General features: G+C 34.3%; 1 protein-coding gene across 2 annotated transcripts in view; it reads right to left on the reverse strand.

The window, feature by feature from the left end:
- Positions 1–6,010: 6,010 nt before the first annotated feature.
- LOC127869574 (protein mono-ADP-ribosyltransferase PARP14-like) overlaps positions 6,011–19,220 on the reverse strand; it is a 28,730-nt gene continuing 15,520 nt past the window's right edge. Inside the window, exons 2-12 of one of the 2 annotated variants that reach the window (XM_052412253.1) lie at positions 18,006–18,139; positions 17,734–17,776; positions 16,850–16,926; positions 14,575–14,790; positions 14,069–14,290; positions 13,838–13,889; positions 13,504–13,715; positions 12,983–13,196; positions 10,073–10,261; positions 9,096–9,942; positions 6,011–8,259 (exon numbers count right to left, since the gene is read on the reverse strand). In XM_052412253.1, the coding sequence (XP_052268213.1) occupies positions 9,725–9,942; positions 10,073–10,261; positions 12,983–13,196; positions 13,504–13,715; positions 13,838–13,889; positions 14,069–14,290; positions 14,575–14,790; positions 16,850–16,926; positions 17,734–17,776; positions 18,006–18,139 (1,577 nt within the window). In that variant the 3' untranslated portion in view covers positions 6,011–8,259; positions 9,096–9,724. Of the gene's footprint in view, positions 8,260–9,095; positions 9,943–10,072; positions 10,262–12,982; positions 13,197–13,503; positions 13,716–13,837; positions 13,890–14,068; positions 14,291–14,574; positions 14,791–16,848; positions 16,927–17,733; positions 17,777–17,939; positions 18,140–19,220 lie in introns of those variants that run through there. The other variant, XM_052412246.1, reaches the window with a different exon arrangement.

Raw genomic sequence — 19,220 nt, forward strand, 5'->3', positions numbered from 1 at the left:
AGTCACACTAAGACGAAAGTTGAACCAAACCTACTTATTCTGAAAAAACGATCCGAGTATGACTTCAGACGGTGGATTTAAACACATTCATCCGGTTTTACTGTAGGGTGATTGGCAGTTCCTTTGAAAATCAGACTCTCTCATCAATTTCCGGCGGGTAATCGAACACTGCTAGGCCAATAAAAAATTAACAAACTTCCAAGTAGCGAAAATTCTACTGTGCAACATATACTGGAAACATCGGTTTCTGCAACCACAGAAGTAAGCCAAACTAACACCATTGTCACTTTTGATTAAGTCGTGTCTGAAAAATGCCTATTCGTTGTGTTGACAATATTCTGAACAGTACAGAAAAGTAATTGTGCGTATGGGAGTTTTTCATACCATGTGTTGCCTTTTAGCGCACTTGGAAGTATGCTCAAAGGAAGTGGGTATGCGGAGGTAGTTATTGAGTCAGGCATATGCGCCAGTAAATCACTGGATAGAGTGATGTCCGTAAGGCACTACAATCGAGCTCTATGGGTCCGCAAGCTTTTAATAAAAGGCATTGAAAGACTGCTGTTTGAGCGTTTCCAGATTTAACGTCAAAATGAATTGTTCAGCGGGGAGACTATTGATAAGATCAAGAGTCTTTCAAAAACTTAAAACTTTAAAAAATTTATGGAAGAAGTCAATCATAAAAATGCACAACAGTATTTTGAGAACATTAGTTTATTCAAAGCATCAGTAAGATCATGCAATCTAGGCAAAACAGCGAGATCATAGATGCAGTACATTAACATTGTTCATTTGATACTCACACTTATCCAAGCAACAAAAGAAAATGACTTGAATCTTCACATAGCTGCTCTTTAACATTTGTGCCCATTGTACTTTGCGTTTGACCATCATAATTATGCAAGGTATGTTCCAGTATATCTTATGGCACTCATGAATCGCAACACTTTGAACGTAGTTGCCAGAGAACTGCTTGAAAGAAATGGATTCAGTGTAAATCAATTATTTTTCCTATTTCAAGGAACCCAGTGGACATAACAATTGAACAAACGATTAACAGACACGTAAAATGCAATCGGTGGCTTTATTGGGTTAAGCAGGAACTATTCTGCCTACTATCGCTGGTCAACCACACGACACTGCATTGCCCAGTATGTTGAAGCTGCTCTACAAATCACAGACATGACTGCTGAGGATTGATCAATACACAAAGAACTTGAACCATCTCAACCTCAGGATAGTGAAACATCTGTTAAAAAAGTAGTTGATGAACTTTACAAACCCATTTGATGTTGAGAACGGACAATGTGAGTCGTAGTGGTTATCATCTGGTGTTCGAGCTAAACCGGAAGTCGTTGTCAACCTACTTGAGGCAGTAGATCGTGCTGCTATTGAAGCCTTTATCACTGATCGGCTCATTCAAAAGAATGTCTTGTTCCATGATCCTATCAAACGCCATAGACTTTAGACATTTAATACATCAGGGGTTAGTAAGACAATTAGAAGTTCTAGTAACAAACTGGCACAACTTAAAGCTGAATGTAACATATTTGTACAATTGATCCTTCTTTCAATTCAGAATGATATTGGCCTTGAACGGACACTTTCTTATCCACTGTCTACAATACCTTAGTCTTTGGCTACAGCTGGAGGAATGCCTGTGAAAACGGATAAAGCAAAGCTTTTACATTATATGGAGACTGACACCATTTAGTACTAATGATGATGCCGTCAGTATTATTGATGGCAACGCAGTACTACACAACCTAGTGTCAGTTCATGATACCTTTGAAGAAGTAGCCAAGATGGTTTTTGTTTTTGTCACCTTCCAAACTGAGGTCGTGTTGATTTTGACATCAAACTTCTGTCGAACCATTTGAAAAAAAATGTCGAGGTACATTACAAACATTTATATTGTCAGGTGCAAAAAACATAATGCCAAGGACTGGAAAAGTGTTCTTTCAAACGATTATAACAAAACACAGCTTCTAAAATTATTATTGGAGCAATGGGGCACCGAAAAATATGCAGGGCAAGATAAGGATCGTTAAATGTATTTTGTTCTTGGTGAATGATGCTGCCTTCGTACAAGCCATGACCGACTAATAACTGAGGTAAATCCAGACGAATCTCTGTTTTGGTCTCAAGAGGAAGCAGATACAATAATTATTTTGCACTACATGCATATCAAAGAATTTAAGCCTGACATCAAAGCAATAATTGTGAGATCACCCGATACAGATGTCTTAGTTCTTCTTATTAGATCTTGGACACAAATTGGGCTTTCAATCCTATTGACACCGGAACAGGAAACAATCGAAAACTCATCGACATAGAAAAGATTGTAAAAGCAAAGGAAATGACTTTTGTTAAGTGTTACGCGCAATTCACTTTTTTCCTGATTGCGATACTGTAAGAGCATTTGTGAGAAGGGGGAAAGTAGGTCCAGTAAAGCTTCTCGAGAAAAATACAGACTTTATGCGTACCTTTTCCAAATTTGGTGATGGACAGGAGTGTAGTGATGACTTGCTACTGGAAGTTGAAAATTCGGTATATTATATGTATGGAAAGCCAAATTACTCAGATGTATATAAGCTCCGGTTTGATGCATTATGTAAGAGATATGAGATCACATGTAATACTCTGAACTCATGCGACACTATTGACTTAGGTTTGTTACCTCCATGTATAGCTACACTTAACATGCACACCAGACGAGCTAATTACCCAACATATATGCCCATGAAAGATATCCCTGCATGCATGATGTTCAAAATAGTGCCTGGAATCGAATATGTGTTGATTGATAGTGGCATTGTCCCAAGTGAGCTAGTGGACATACTCTGTACAAAATTGCAAGAGGATAAAACCAATCAGAATGAGGATGTAAAATGATGATAGAATTGAAATTGACAATTTGCTTGATGAAGTGTTTAATGATCAGTGATATATGTAAGTGGTTGATAGGCTACATTTAATATTTATTTCGTTCATTCTAAATTTGAATATTATTGTATTTTGGGGGCTTTGTGACAAAACTGCGAACTGATTGTTTTATTCTTCCGCGTGCAATATCGTAGTATATATGCACTTGACGCACAGTTATACATATGAAAGTAACCTCGCAACGTAGTGACGTCATGGAATGTATTCAATGAGAAACTAGACTCGTGATATCGAAAAAAACACTCGAAACTATTTAAACTGAATATACTGTGTCCTAATCAGGAGGATTTCACTAACAATATAAAGAAGTGAAACTCCAGCTGCTGGAGCAGTATTGAATTGTCATTAAAAACAATTAGTTGGTCCTTTATTTAAGGCAAGTGACCGATTGCCCAAACAGTACAAAACAGCACAATACAGCACAATACAAACCAACATAAACACAAAATATGAATAAAGCTGGGGTCACCGCCTTGGAACGGTCAATGCCAAGCATTGGGGGTTTAAACCTGGTTATAGAGCGCTCAACCTCACACTTGGCCCAGCAATATTCATAATACATTTAAGTGTAAATAAAATTTAACGTCATAGCATTGTAACTCAAATTAAACAATAATAAAAGGGAATTAAAACGCATTCAATTTAATTACTATTTAATTACTCAATTGCATTGAAGATACAAGAGTAACAGAGTTACAACTTTTTGACGAACGATCAAATAAAACTATTAACAATTGTCAACTACATTCCTTCTTTATAGAAAAAGATTTGAGTATATAGTGTCATTGAGTTAATATCTCAGATAATCATCGCGCAAATACAGGAAGAAGCAGCAATAATGGGTGTAAAAATTCCATATTACATAGCTTGTTTGTTTATGTGACTGCTAAACAAAATAAAAATAATTATATCAAACAAGAAACGCCTATCAGAGAGAAAATATAAATAAAATGGAACGTTATAAACCCAATGACCTATGCATGTAGATTACAACTGGGAAAGTCGGTCCTATGACGTCACAAAAATCCATAATGACATAATGACGTGAACAAATTCCAGGGGCAGTACTAAATAAAAATATTAATGGGGCTGTGCTACTAATAAAACAAGTTTAGGTGATTTAATATTAAGAAGCAAAGGAATAAAAATGGTAATTCCATTAAAGCGACATTATTGGAATCAAACAGTATATAGGTGTTTTGACAACTGAAGACAGAAATGATTTGATGTACGATTTGAGTCCAAATGTAGTTTTCATGCAGATTTGTTCATATGACACAATGACACAATTTTATTAAACAGTTAAAAATGCCTATAATGTAGTTTTCATGCAGATTTGTTCATACGACACAATGACACAATTTTATTCAACAGTGAAAAATGCCTATAATATCACTAATGATTCCAAATTTTAAGGGAAGAAAGATATAGTGAATCGAAAACCATCAAACACGTGTTTTTAAGTACATAAGCATCGTATCCTTTTGATAAAAACAAGTTAATTAAATTAAAAAGTTTAATATGAACATTTGGTTAAACATATTTTAATTTGCGGACACGCTTCAAAACATCTCCGTAAAAAGATTGATGGGAGATTCCATTATTTAAATGTCATTTTAAAGAAACATTATATTTTGAAATTAAATCACCATACTTAGAGTAAAATCTAGCAAATTTATTTCTAGGTTATGATATAAAAAGCCTTGTTTGAGCAATTTTTTAGTTAATATTAGATTACGATCATTAAAATCTTTAATACACGAACATGCTCTGGCATAACGTACCAACTGCGAAATGTAAATACCATAGGAAGGTCCTTTAGGGATGTTGCCATCTAGAAACGGAAAATTCACAATTTCAAAGTTAAAATCGTCCCGTTTATCGTATAAACTAGTTTTGATCAAATTATTATTAATAGTTAAATGTAAGTCTAAATACGCAGCGTCTGTATTGGATATACACGATCTATTTAAGACTAGTTCTTTTGGGTAGATTTTGTGAATATATTGTTCAAATAATGGATTATCTAAATTAAGTATGTCATCAATGTACCTACTTGTAAGGTTAAAACAATTAATCAAATCTACTTGCTTAGTTTTAGATAATTCTAACATAAATTCGCTTTCATAACAATATAAAAAAGGTCAGCTATAAGTGGCGCACAATTAGTACCCATAGGAACGCCAATAATTTGTTTAAATATTTTACCATTAAATTCAACAAACAAGTTATCCACAAGAAAAGTAAGTGCTGCACAAAAGTCAAAACCAGTCCAAATGATGTAGTTATCTAATATCTGATTAGTAAAAAAAGCTGTTTTAGTGTTTAAAGCTAGATACAAACACTTCTCTCTAGCAAAAGTTTTTCAATCAAAGAAACAATTTTGGATTTTATTAAAGCGTGAGGAATCGTTGTATATAGTGTAGAAAAATCATAAGTACTTACCTGTGACACCTTATATTTTTTATTTTCAATTTTATCAATAACTTCTAAGGTGTTTTTATTGACCAAAATAGGTTAATATTACTATTTTCATAAACTTTATTACAAAATTTAGCTATATGATATCTAAAAGCACTCAATGCAGAGGTAAGATACACTGATAATTGTTTGGTGGTACAAGACACTGAATTAGCGATAAAACGACTTTTATATGGCGTCTTATGTAATTTAAGTATCCAGTAAAGTGATGGCAATTTCTTGTCAGTAATATTGACTATTACATTTTACTTTATGCATTGGGCAATATGGTCGGTAATAATTTCATTTGGTTGCTTATTGTACTCACAATATGATGTAGTTTGTGAAAGTTCTTGTGAAATAGTTTGAACATAAAACACTCGTCATATTATTATAACATTATTAGCAGCCTTAGCAGCAGGAACTAAGACGAATTTAGATTTTAAGTCTTCAAGCAATTTACAGAGATTTTGTTTATTAAATTTAGGTGAATGTGGTAGGGCCAAAGGATGTGTATCATAAAAACATATTTTATTCATGGCCATACTAAATAAAAGCATTGTATTTCTGTCAGTTGGTATTTGAGAGATGTATAACAATCCCGGGATCACAATAATGCTTTATTGAATCCAAGTGTTAGCAGCACTACACAAACGACTCTAATACAGAACGGTGACTTGGCGCATGGTGACAATATACTTGCATACTTTTGACACAAAAATGTGCTGAACTAGTTGCTGAAAATTGTTTTGTAAAAAACAAACATGTATACTACATAACTATTTTAAAGGGGCCTTTTCACAGATTTTGGCATGTATTGAAGTTTGTCATTGAATGCTTTATATTGATAAATGTAAAAATTTGATCTAAAAAGCTTCAGTAAAAAAACAAACAAGAATAAAGTAAAAGAAAGAAAAAGGTGACCCTCAACTGGGCTCGAACCACTGACCCCTGGAGTAAAAGTCTACCGCTTACACCACTCGGCTATCCGTGCTCATAGAGTGAGTCATGTATTTTTTACTCTATATAAGCAATCTTCGTAGTATCACAAAATATAACTAAACAGCAGAACTATCCAAATTATTCAATCGTTTCGCGTTGCAACGCTTTATAATTTTCAGGTTTTTAAATCGTCAAAAGATGCATAATTATAAATGGATATTTTAGAGCGTAGTAAATGTTCAATATTACTTTTTGCTCACAAATATCATAACTACAACGAAAATTTGCGAATTTGAAACAATTTTATTTTGTCAATTAACCAAAACGTGAAAAGGCCCCTTTAACGTCGGTTACTTACTGATTTTACACACGTCTCAATTATCTTTGCTGTACAGCCCTGTTTAATAACGTGATAAGATATATTTAATTCTTGCGATAAATTGTGAAATCAGTTATTCCCCGCTTCTAAAGTGCAGCTAATCATACCAACGCATATGTTCATTGACATCATAGAACATATAATGAGGTTATTATCCATAACAATATTTTGCATCAGAACAACACGTTCTACTTACTTATATAAACATGCATAAACATGGAAAACATTAAAAATGACACTAAGCTAAAATATATTAACATGAATGAAAATATGATATTACAATAATATATTAAAAAATTAATAAAATATATCACATGAACTATTATGTACGGAAATATCTTCGTTGTCGGCGAATGTATAATAGTACTTCATATATTTTTAATTATTGCAAAGTGATCAATATTTAATATTTACACGTTTTAGTGATACGTGTATACCGTAAACATTAAACTATTGACATCAACAATAACTGCAAAAAATGTAACTTAAATTAACGAAAACACAACGCTTTAATCATTGCAAACGTCACACAAAACATCAATTCTGACTGGAATGATCAGGCCAATAGAAAGTCAAGCTTAAATGTATAACACAATATGTAATACTATGAAACCTTCGACGTACATGTAACCGAATTTTCGATATCATATTCAATATTAAAAAGTTATATAGTCCAAAATCGAATTTTTCAATAAAATACCGACTTTCGAGTACAGAAAAACATGTTTTAAAGAGTTTTCTCAATAAAAATCACAGATACTGATGATTGATATTTAAAAATAGGCATCTTTACACAAACCTACAACATTTTTATTAAGATTTGTTTAGTCATATATGACAATAAATTCAAGATATACAGTAATTTTATTCCAAATATCTGCTCATATTATACATGATATTGAAAATTATTAATGATGACAGATTTACAGAAAAAAAATCAGTTTAAATAATACTTTTTTAGTATTTTATAAACTCAATAAACCAGTCACACTAAAAAAATTAGATCGCATAGTACAATCTATGAGTTAACATACATTTATGAGAAATGACTTACAAATTGAAACCTTTTTTAAAATAGTCTACTGGTTAATTTAACATATTTCCAGCATTCGTTATGTATTTAAAAAGACAAACTTTGAAAATTGTTTTGGTTATACAAGTGTTACGAGAGGTTTGTGTTGTGGATTAACAAGATATATAAAAGAAAAAAAAATGACGCATTTCATCGAGTACGTTTTTATTTTCACTTGATTATTTGTATTCTATCAAATATTCCGGATACACCTGGGAATCATGAAATATAACGAAAATTGCCGGATTTCCAACGTGGTTGACAGCGCTATCAAACAATACAGGAATGCCATTTAATATTGTTTTCTGGGGAAGGCATCTCATTCCATTGGCTCCGGCGGTATATTCGCCAGTTAAAACCTTGTTTAAGAACATGCGACACACACCAGATGCATCGGCAACGGCGAATCCATTAGAGTACTTTGAAGATGTTGCGAAATATGCGCCATTTCCGTACGCTGTCGCTACAAGTGCATTAAATCCTTAATTTTTCCGCCAGCATCAGTTTAAAATAGGATCGATTTTAAACTGTCATTATTATGCATTGTTCAAAACAGTTAGTTTTCATATACATATAAACCATCAAAAAAGTGTAATTGCGTATATGGTGATCCTAGCTTGGATAATTGTTACATTTTGTTCAAGGTTCAACATTGCCATATATTAAGGTAAAATATAAGTTTTTGAAAAAGTGAATTCCTTCTTGTGGAGTTTAATTATGGATGTATTTAATAAAGAGCGAACTTTTGTAGAAAGAGATATGCCAAAACTACTAAAACTACTTTCAACACTGTTTAATAATCTTCATCACCGATAGAAATAATTTAATGTTGTATTTTGTCGTCTGTTCACTATATTTGTGATTGATTGCAAAATGTCATATTGTAATACATTTGAACAATCGTTAGAAATAGCTGAGATAGGGGAATCACTGTAATACAACTGTCGTGTACAATGTACAACATGCACATGAAAACAGCACAAATATCAAGACGATTATGAATTGTTAAGTTGTTTCGAATTTATATTTCAAATTGAAGTAAATGTGTCTTTTACCTAGAAACAATATATATTACAGAAGCAATCAAAACCTTAACGATCATATCCGTTTCTGAACAAGCAAATAATTGTGAAAAATTAAAGTCTCTGAGTAAGGTAATGGACATGTGTTTCACATCTTCTTTGTATTTTGCGCATCCAGACAGACTTAACAGCCAATTGATAAAAACCTTATTAGTATGAACATATAATATTTGTTTGAAGTTCGTGATTAATTGACAAATTAAGTCTATTCTCTTACCATTTTTTCCGCAGAAACTGCGGTCATATCCATTTCTAACGATCAGATCTACTGTCCCGCTGCCTGTGCCATGCCACAGTAACCTCTCATTCTGTACACCCCTCAGATTTTGTGACTCGATGTGTTGTTTTTAGCTTGATATGTCAGCCACATATATCTGTGCTCCAACCTGAAGATCTAATAAAAGCAATTGCCTTATATAGATTATAGTTTCGTCGTTGGTTACTGACCGATTATCACTGTCGTGAGTTAAAAATGCATATATTAGCATACTTTCCAATATGCTAAATTTCATGACATACATTTGCTGAGCTAAGGAAATGCAGACAATGTGTCATCATCATATATGTATATGTTTCCGCTGACCTCAATATCGATGCGGTATTGCGACATAAAAATATCCGAAGACACAATTACACACTCAAGATCTGCAGTAACTTTTTAATAAATAAGACTTTCTCGTTAATGAATTAACTTAATCAACTCTAACAGACAGATGTGCATAAATACATGAGCTTTACGGTAAGTATAATTCTCTAGGTTCTCCAAATAAATAGAAACCTCGTTTGCGCTTTCTTAACAGACCGCTCATTGTGCAATTCGTTTTTGAACGTAATATGATGTTTTGTTCATTTTCGGAGGGCCAAGCATTTAGTTATTAAAAGAGGAATTAGAAGGAAGAAGAAATGTGTAGATCTTGCATTGATGATTGTGTTTGGTTGGAGTCCATCTTTCAAAATCTTCACTTTCACGTCAATATATTCTTGATCGGACGGACTGAGTTGAACTCTTGCTTGATCTGTCTCTTGTGACCATGCAATTGACCAATTTTCTGGTATTTCAATTCCTGAAAATTAAGTGTTTCAATTTTTTTAATGCTATACAAATGAGGTAAATTTTCAACGACCGCGTATACTGTGAATCAATGTTTAAAAACAAAGCGATGTTTAAACTTAAATAAATTACAAATTATTTACTTTGAAGTGCTAGGAATCTCTGATAAAGTTGTCTGTATTGGCCTGGATTTTCTTCGGGGCATTCTATCTGACTCTGCAAATCCACCCTGAATCGAACGCCATTGCACGTATAGGTAAAATCCTTTCCGACAGTAAAACCGTACTGAAGCTCAAAGTTTGATGCCCTGTCGTGTTCTTTCTTAACGCCGCCTTAAAAGTAAATCTACCGTATATGTTTCAGGTTATTAGAGTCTTTAGCTTAGCATACAACTAAACAGAGACAATAAATGTTAGCATAATACCCGACTTAAAATATGCATGGAAAATTATCCACTTTTAAAAGACTCTCTTTTGTTTTGCAAACAAAATATATTAAAGGGGCCTTTTCACAGATTTTGGCATGTTTTGAAGTTTGTCATTAAATGCTTTATATTGATAAATGTAAACATTCAATTTTAAAAGCTCCAGTAAAAACTCAAAAATAAAATTTAAAAAAAGAAAAAAAGTAGCCCGCCGCAGGGTTAGAACCAGTGACCCCCGGAATCCTGAAGTAAAAACGCATTAGCCAACTGAGCTATCCTGTCAAACATACATAAAATGCGTATTTTATACGTTATATAAGCAATCTTCGTAGTTTCACAAACTTAAACGACAACAACAGAACTCTCCAAATAATTCAATCGTTTTGCGTTGCAACGCTTTATAATTTTCATGTTTTTAAATCGTCAAAAGATGCATATAAAGGCTATATTAGACAATGCAAATGTTCAGTAATACTGTTTCCTCACAAATATCATAACTAAACCGAAAATTTGCGAATCTGAAACAACTTTTTTTCATTATGTCAATTTACCAAACCGTGAAAAGATCCCTTTAAGCATGAAAGTTAGTTGACATATAAATATTTATCACATGCCATACCCTGTTTCCCATGTTATATGGCCATTACATATATTTTTATCTTACACACGTGTTTAAGCGTTTTCATTGGCTTAGTTTTCGTTCATTGACCAATCGCATTTTGTTATTTTGTTGAAATGTCGTTGCAACGTCAAATGACGTCACGAAATGTAAACAACATGCGGGATTTATTATTATGTTTGCGTAAATATTTATTTAATTTGATCATTTAAAAGCATGCGATAAAAAAGATCTGGCACGAGTTGTCATATCATACCATATTTTATTAAACTCGTCCAGGAAATTTGTTAGTAAGCTCGCCAAAGGCTCGGTTACTAAAAAAAATTCCTGAACTCGTTTAATGAAATATGGTTTGATATGACAAATCGTGTCAGATCCCATATATATATATATATATATATATATATATATATATATAATAAAACGCTTTGATTAAATTTGCCGTAGCTTTCGACCTCTCGGTCTTCTTCAGCGGCATTTATTTGTGAAGCATATCATGCTTAGCGGAAGTGACGTTATATTATTGAACGTTTCATTGCGCGCCATTTTTACTAGTCTTTTGTGTTTTGTCCATATGGTTTGAACGTTCTCAGTTTACGCTTCAAAAGTTGTTCGATGGTCTTTTGGTACTCGTCCGATCCATTTAATTTTTCGAGTCCCATGATCCGGAAGTCCGCGACGCTGTGGCCGTTTGTGTAAAAGTGCTCGGCAACCGGGTCATTGTGTCAAGTCCGTATCCGGGACAGGTTAAGGGGATGTCGCTGGTACAGGGTATCTCCCGTTTCCCCTATGTATACAAAGGTCTTACATCGTTCGCAGTGTACAGCGGAGACTACATTGGTGGATTTGCAGGTGACCTCATTCCTCACATTGTAGCTTTTGCCGGTGGTATCGCTGAACTTTTCGGCCTTCATCATGTACGGACAGATTGCGCACCTCTGCGCCCCACAAGGTCCGCTCCTGTTTGGAACCCGGAAAAACATTCGGTTGTGTTTTTTATGAACCAATATGTCTTCCAGGTTGCAGTCTCTTCTGAATGCTACTAACTGGGATTCAGGAAATACGTTTTTCATTCGATCGGAAGTGGGGAGGATATGGCCGACATTTGGTAGCGCTCTGGAGAAAGTGATAACGAGCGGTACCCTGGAAGTACTTTTTGAAGGCACATTTTTACGCAGCAGATCTTCTCGCTTCATGCTGTCAACTTTCTTCAGTTCTGTCTCAACGAATTGGCCATTGTATGCTCGCTTCAGTAGTTGTTCTTTGATCTCATCTCTGTTTTTTTGTAGTCCGTCTCTACCGAACATATTCGTTTCAGCCTCACACCTAAGCCGTACGGAATTGCCTTCTTCGTAGACTCGGTATGAGACGGGTCCTTGTGCAGGTAGAGGTGCCTATCTGTTTGTTTGATGTATAAGTCTGAAACCAGCCTTCCTGTTCGAATTGGCGTCATAGTGTCTAGGAATTCGAGCTGCTCTGTAGAGTAGCGGAGCTCGAGCTGTATTCGTGGATGGATTTTATTTGCAAACGCATGGAATGTCTTCAGTGCCTCCAAACCATGTGTACACAAGCCCCAAACATCATAAACGAACCGGAAGTAAGCTATCGGATGTTTATTTGATTTCGAAAATAATTCTTTCTCCCAGGCTCCCATGTAGGTCGACGCGTAGTTCATACCTAAGTGCGATCCTATGGCAGTTCCTTCAGTTTGCATGTATTGGTCTCATTAAATGAAATGGTGTTGTTATTTAGGACAGTGTCCATATATACAGCCGTCCTCCTTCCTCCTACTGGTAGATTAGACTAAACACAAAAGACTAAATGACAAATAAAAATGGCGCGCAATGTAACGTTCAGAAATATAACGTCACTTCCGCTAAACATGATATGCTTCACAAATAAATGCTGCTGAAGAAGACCGAGAGGTCGAAAGCTACGGCATATTTAATCAAAGCGTTTTATTTTTTATAAACGGCTTAAAGCGACTTTATTATATATATATAGGTTCACCTTCTTCGTAGTACCACTGCACACTATGAGCGACTGATTCCATAAGTTTTTCTCTATATCTCCATAGTGGGAAGTCCTTGAATAACAACTGCATGACCTCCAGCTTGCATCGTTCAACATTTCTCCTCAGACCAGTAACCAGAATTCGTTTTGTGTTTTTGTCAATGTCAACGTCTACAATGTGCTTCTTCTCCAGTGTCTTCAAACATGATTCCTGAATAACAAATCTTGCTTTATATTGCGAAGTGTTTATTAAATGAGGCGTTAAATCATGAATATGAAGTAGTATTGGATCGACCGTCATTAAATCTTGTAAATACTATTCGCAGTGTACGAAAATTAAATTTCTGTGCACCTTTAAAGATGCTTAAACAGTGTTTAAACACAATAAGCTATACTATTAACATTTATGAAATAATCACGTGATACGTATTATAAGTAAGAGCGGTCCATGTTAATCCTAATAAAGCATTACAATATAGTATATATCATTCGAGTGTAGTCATTTCCATGTCACGCACTTCCTTAACTGACAATGGCTGGTCAGGAGTAAACTCTTCCGACGGGATTTCGACTTCGATGCAATCTTTAATTTGTGTCATTATTTGTTGAATGTTGCCCTTGGCAACTATCTTGAACACCGCGATGTCGTCGGCGTCTGTGTGCTCCAAAGTGTTTCGCTCGACGTATACAGCCGTCCTCCTTCCTACTACTGGTAGATTAGATTCATTGGCTAAAACCCATGTAATTGGATATAGATAATGTGTGCAGTGAACGTTGAAAATTAGTAAATGTATTTACTTTCTATTTTAACTTAATTAAAAGGTTTTTTAATGTTGAGATATATCAATTTACCTTCTGTAGGCATAGCAATTTGCAGCAGTGTTGGAATTGTTTGTTCAAATACCTGTAATAAAATGTATAATATGAATTTCTTTTATACGAGAATAAGTCCATTTTAAGACGGATATACTAAAAGTTTCTTAAATTTAAACTTTCGTGAAAATTGTTTTTAATAACTATTATAGATACTTTACGATCTGATTTTAAATTTTTATATTATAGATCAATCGTCCATTGACTTACATTCTCAGTAAATTTGTCAGTGTAATATATGACAATCAATATATCCGATATGTTTTCGTGCGGTTTATTACAAAACTGGACAACTGCTTTCACCATAGCTTCAGCCACTTTGTCGGCTCTTAATCTTCCTTGGTTAAGCACTGGGAACACAGTGGAAGTGTACCCGTCTTGTACGGTTTTCTCAAGGCAATCTCTGACAATATCAGCAATCGTTTTCAAGTTCTGAAGAAAATTTCAATGTCAAAGATAGGTATTGGCAATAATATCAATATCGCAAGTTTCATCAGACGTATATCATGATGAGCATCTCTATGTATGAGGTCTTCTAAAAGAAATGAAAGACTAAGTGCAATACAATAAAACACACGACAAAATCACATAACAAAGAAATTCACAATCACATGTTGTTATATTGGTAGTTGATTTGATGTTTGTTTTTAAATCATCAATACGTTCACAAAACCTTACATTTCTACGAAAAACAAAGTACACATGTTGTGCCTTACCGTAACAAAGTCACACTCTTTTGAAGGTCCAATAACGTGATACACGCATTTAGACCTAAGGCTACCTTTACCAGCCCCTGTGCTCTTTACCTCGCCAAACTCAAGCCTTCCTAGATTTGTCCATTCTTGCATAATATTTCCAGCTCGAATGATGTCTGTGGACAATCTTCCACTTTTAGTTGGATAAGAATCGCAGACGTTCACAATCACATCCACCTTAAAAAGGCCAGAGCTCATTTAGTTCGAAAGAGTTCAATATGCGGTAACTCTATATCTCTATCAACTGCAATATAAATAACGTATCAGAGTTCCTGGAAAAAATGCTTTTCACTAACTTTTAGCACTGTTGTCTCTAGTATATCGCAATTTTCACGAAAAGAATGAATGTATAAAGATAACATAGAGGTACAGATCTCAGCCTTCGTTTAACGACTTTCTCCTTGTTTGCTATAAGTTCGTTAAAGTTCGAATAAATCAAAGTTATTGCGATCAAAGATATTAACATAATATTATAGTAGAGCTCATTCATACAACGGTATATACGGTTTTATGGATTCTTTCATTTTACAAATACGATATTTGGAATTTAGATATTATCTTTTTGGTTTGAACATACTTCTACATATGACACATGTACGTGTACCGAGTGAATATATCATATTTTGCATCTAATATGGAATTTGTGTCTAATTATATTTCGTTTAGATAAGTTATCTGGCCCGGAAGCAAAAAAAAATATATATAATCCCCCCCCCATCAACCGACTTGCAGCAAATGTGTCCATATAAAAATGACTTTAGATATAAACCGTTATGGGAAATTCTTTCTCAAACCTAACCAGATTATTATTTTTATGATCTTAAGATTTATCTTTATATCTCAGAAACCGATTTAATAAAACAAGCAACTGTGATCTTTAATATTTGTTTGATCAGACGACCCAAATCTACAAAGGCGTGTTACATTCTGCAAAAGTATTTAATCCACCAAATTGCTTAATCGCAAGTCAAAGCGTTGTCATGAAAATATGCAGAAACGAATTTCCAGTTACAAGCATATGTGACCTTGACCTTTTAAATGCTTCATTCAAAAGCAATAGCCGTCATTGTTTACTCCCAATTTATCAGCTTACTAATTAAGAATTTTTATTCAAAGCATTCTTTAGAGACCATGTATAAATTGATTTCTTGATATAAGCTCATATGACAATGACCTCTGACCTGGCGAACTGAAAATCAAAATTTGCTTTTTTATCAATCTAACCATCAGACCGCTTTGAATATTCGTTCGTCATTGCGTTTACAATTTATACTGCCGAAACAAATTTCCTTTTACAGGACACTGACGTTTGATCGATTAAATGGATAGGCGGATCCCCTTTTTTTAACTAATTACAATAATGATTGGCATGACCTTACGTTAACTCATTTTCAAGATGTCATGCGGACACAAACCTACAGTGGCATGTCACCTTGACTTTTGATCTGTTCACATAACAATCGGAATGAGTTTGTCTTGGCTCCAAACCATTGTAACACGTTTCATGGTTGTCGGTCAAGCGTTCTTCAGAAACGAAACAAACGGTATACTTACAAACCTGCCGACGTATCTACCTACCGAACCACCGACCGTCCAACTGACCAATGGACATGTGAGAAAACGAAATAATTGCGCTTCATCGAGTAGTTCATTTAAAGTAATATCGATGAAATAAACGTTAACATGACCAGAGAAACACGTTTTTGTCTGATTTGCCTGCTTACACCGATGAAATTTCATTCGAAATATCTATTATTTGTGAGGACCCGGCGTAGGCTCCAGTTCTCCTTACTAATTTACTAATTGACTGGCGAACGTAAGGGTGAAATTTATTATAGCTCGAATATTTTGATTTTGACAGATATGTATTTGTGTGTGTTGTGGGGAGGGGGGGGGTTAAGCGGGAGTATCCGAAGGAAACATCACCCGTCCGGTATTGCGACCACCAATCAAACGTACATAACCTGATATTAATACGACGATTAAGTTGTCAAATGTGAAATGCATATTTCATGAATAAGCATTTGGAGCAAACTTAGCGGGTTTCAACATGCTCGTGATTAGATGACTAACCTTTCCTTATTGCGTTCAAACATTTGAAAACACGTGAATGTAAATCTAATGTTTACTCTGATTTAAATTACCAAAAAATACATGAATTTTGTTAATGTAATGTAAGCACATTAACTTCCTTTCTGAAAGCTATTGAACAACAGCATTTGAAAACGACGGCTACCTGTTGTTGAGTTACATCACCGGTGACAATATGTAGGGTTGTACGCTCTGTTACATGTATTTTAAACGGCAAACCATCTAAAACAAATATTGAATCTTTATAAAATAAGATTGGTTAATGGATGTGACATATGCTCCGAAGCATGCGGTTTTTCAAGCGCAAGTGGAGCTGTTAGTAACACATTGTCTGATCATGAAGAACAAGTATCTGATATAAAATGTAAAATCATCCCGAGACATAATAATTTGTTGAGCTGGGTCATGTATAGACCATTTTCACAATTAGCCAAAATCGATAAGAGCGCGAAGTCACGTGACTCGCGGATTTCCTGAACGAGGCTGACCGTAATGCCATTTTTTAAAGTACTAATTTAAATAGTATAAATACCGAATAGAAATTTTAGCTTTAATATTTAGAGGCCGTTTCGTCTCCCACAAATATCAGACTTTTACCAAATGTTTATGAAAATATTGCAAACAAAAATGACTTTTCGATCATATATATGAACATATCAAACATGTAACTGAAAACATACAATACATATGTGTGTCTAAAATAGCAAAAATGGTAGTATTGTGAAACTGGTCTCTTGTTTGTATGACGGTGTTAACCGTTCACAGAGGAGGAGGAAAATAAACATATTATCATGCCATGAGAAAGAAAATTCAAAATATAAATAAAATTCTCACAATAATTTACAATTAACTTAGTGATAACGAAATCTTTTTCGATTGTTTTACAAACCCAAGGACGGACTGTAAGACTACACTACTGTATGACCTCCTTCGGGGCATTAACAATATTTACATTCGGAAAAGTAAAATGACAACAAGTAAGTGTTGTAATGGTAAGTTCAATTGAAGGATAAAACAAAAGCTACGTACGAGAATATTCGTCAGTTTGAATTGGAAGATCCCCATGAATCTCCTAAATAAATGTAATATTTGTGTTATTTGTATAACAAAGTATTAAAGCAAGATTGTAAAGCGCATTTTCAGTTATAACAACTCACTTGTAACGTACAATATGTGTCTGATAAAATCAGACCATTTAACAAAGTGTTGTTACAACATGTACGTTAAATGGTCACCTTATATTTGTAATAAGGTGTTTCCTTATATTCTGATCAATATATTGTTCGTTATTCAAACATTACCCCTCCTCTGTTTGTCCATCGTTTCGGTTTTAGAGGTCGCCTGGTCCAAAACAGCGAGTTGTCTAACTTTATAACGACATTGTTGTTAACCGCTGGTTGGTCTTCTGTTGAGGTGGCAGTGGAATCGATCAATTCTGGAAGATTAAGAACAGATTAACATATACTGCATGGGAAGTGTATTGAACATGTATTTCCAATCCACTGAAATGCTTGATTTATATCGGGCTGATAGATTAAAGTAGTTGAGTATTTATGTTGGATTTTTTAACTGAAATTCAATCAAAACTATTGTATACTTTACGATCGCCATTGTCCTGTCTGTTGGTGTAAGTCAAGTTCAAATTGTGAGTGATAAAAACTCTAATTAGGAAAAATAACTCAGATAACTGAATAAATAAGGTCATGATCGTTTGTAATCAAATATGATAAAATTTCATGAGGACCATCGTACTATGGTGCGTGATGCATAAGCTAATAACTATGGTAAAGCAAATGGACGAGTATTCTATTTTTGTAACACGTGTCATGCTCATGGCAAACGGGTTTACTTTAACAATTATACTGTCGGGAATCGTATAATAGTTGTATATAATAACTGAAGTTCGATTGTGAAATAAGACTTGAAGCGCAATCCAGGTTCGACCTTTCTTTTACTAACATTTTAAATGTACAACTAACAATAATAAACAACAATAAAAATAATAATGACGTCTTCAAAACGTGAACGTTCGCGCCGTCGATGACGCGCCAAAATCACAGCATTCTCCCGACCGCGAAAAAAAGAAAACACAAATATACTGATATTAATTTACGACATATAAACAAAATAACAAATAGATATAACAGCACATTATAATTAAGTGTCAATGTTATCAAACTGCTTGTGTCAAGAATTCAGTCTCTCATTGTTTATTTATATGGGATACAATTTAGTAATAAGTTTATTTAAGCACAAGCTCGAATAAGGCGATTCTTGTGGTTAGAATGGGGACTAAAGCATAGCACATTTAAGCTTCTTGTTTATGAGGCTCTGACGTTTTCTGTACAGTTATAGTTGGCGACGATCTTTCGTTAGAATAATAACCGATAAATTTACTTCGTTTCTTGTGTGGCGAATTGATGCTTTTCCGGCTTCCTCAATGATGCTCCGTTTGTCAATTCCACTTTGAGCATTCGGGGACCTTCTAGCGTGACTTTTCTGGGCTGATAATAGAG

The sequence above is a fragment of the Dreissena polymorpha genome, chromosome 1 (assembly GCF_020536995.1).
Source record: "Dreissena polymorpha isolate Duluth1 chromosome 1, UMN_Dpol_1.0, whole genome shotgun sequence".
In the NCBI taxonomy this organism is placed as follows: Eukaryota; Metazoa; Mollusca; class Bivalvia; order Myida; family Dreissenidae; genus Dreissena; species Dreissena polymorpha.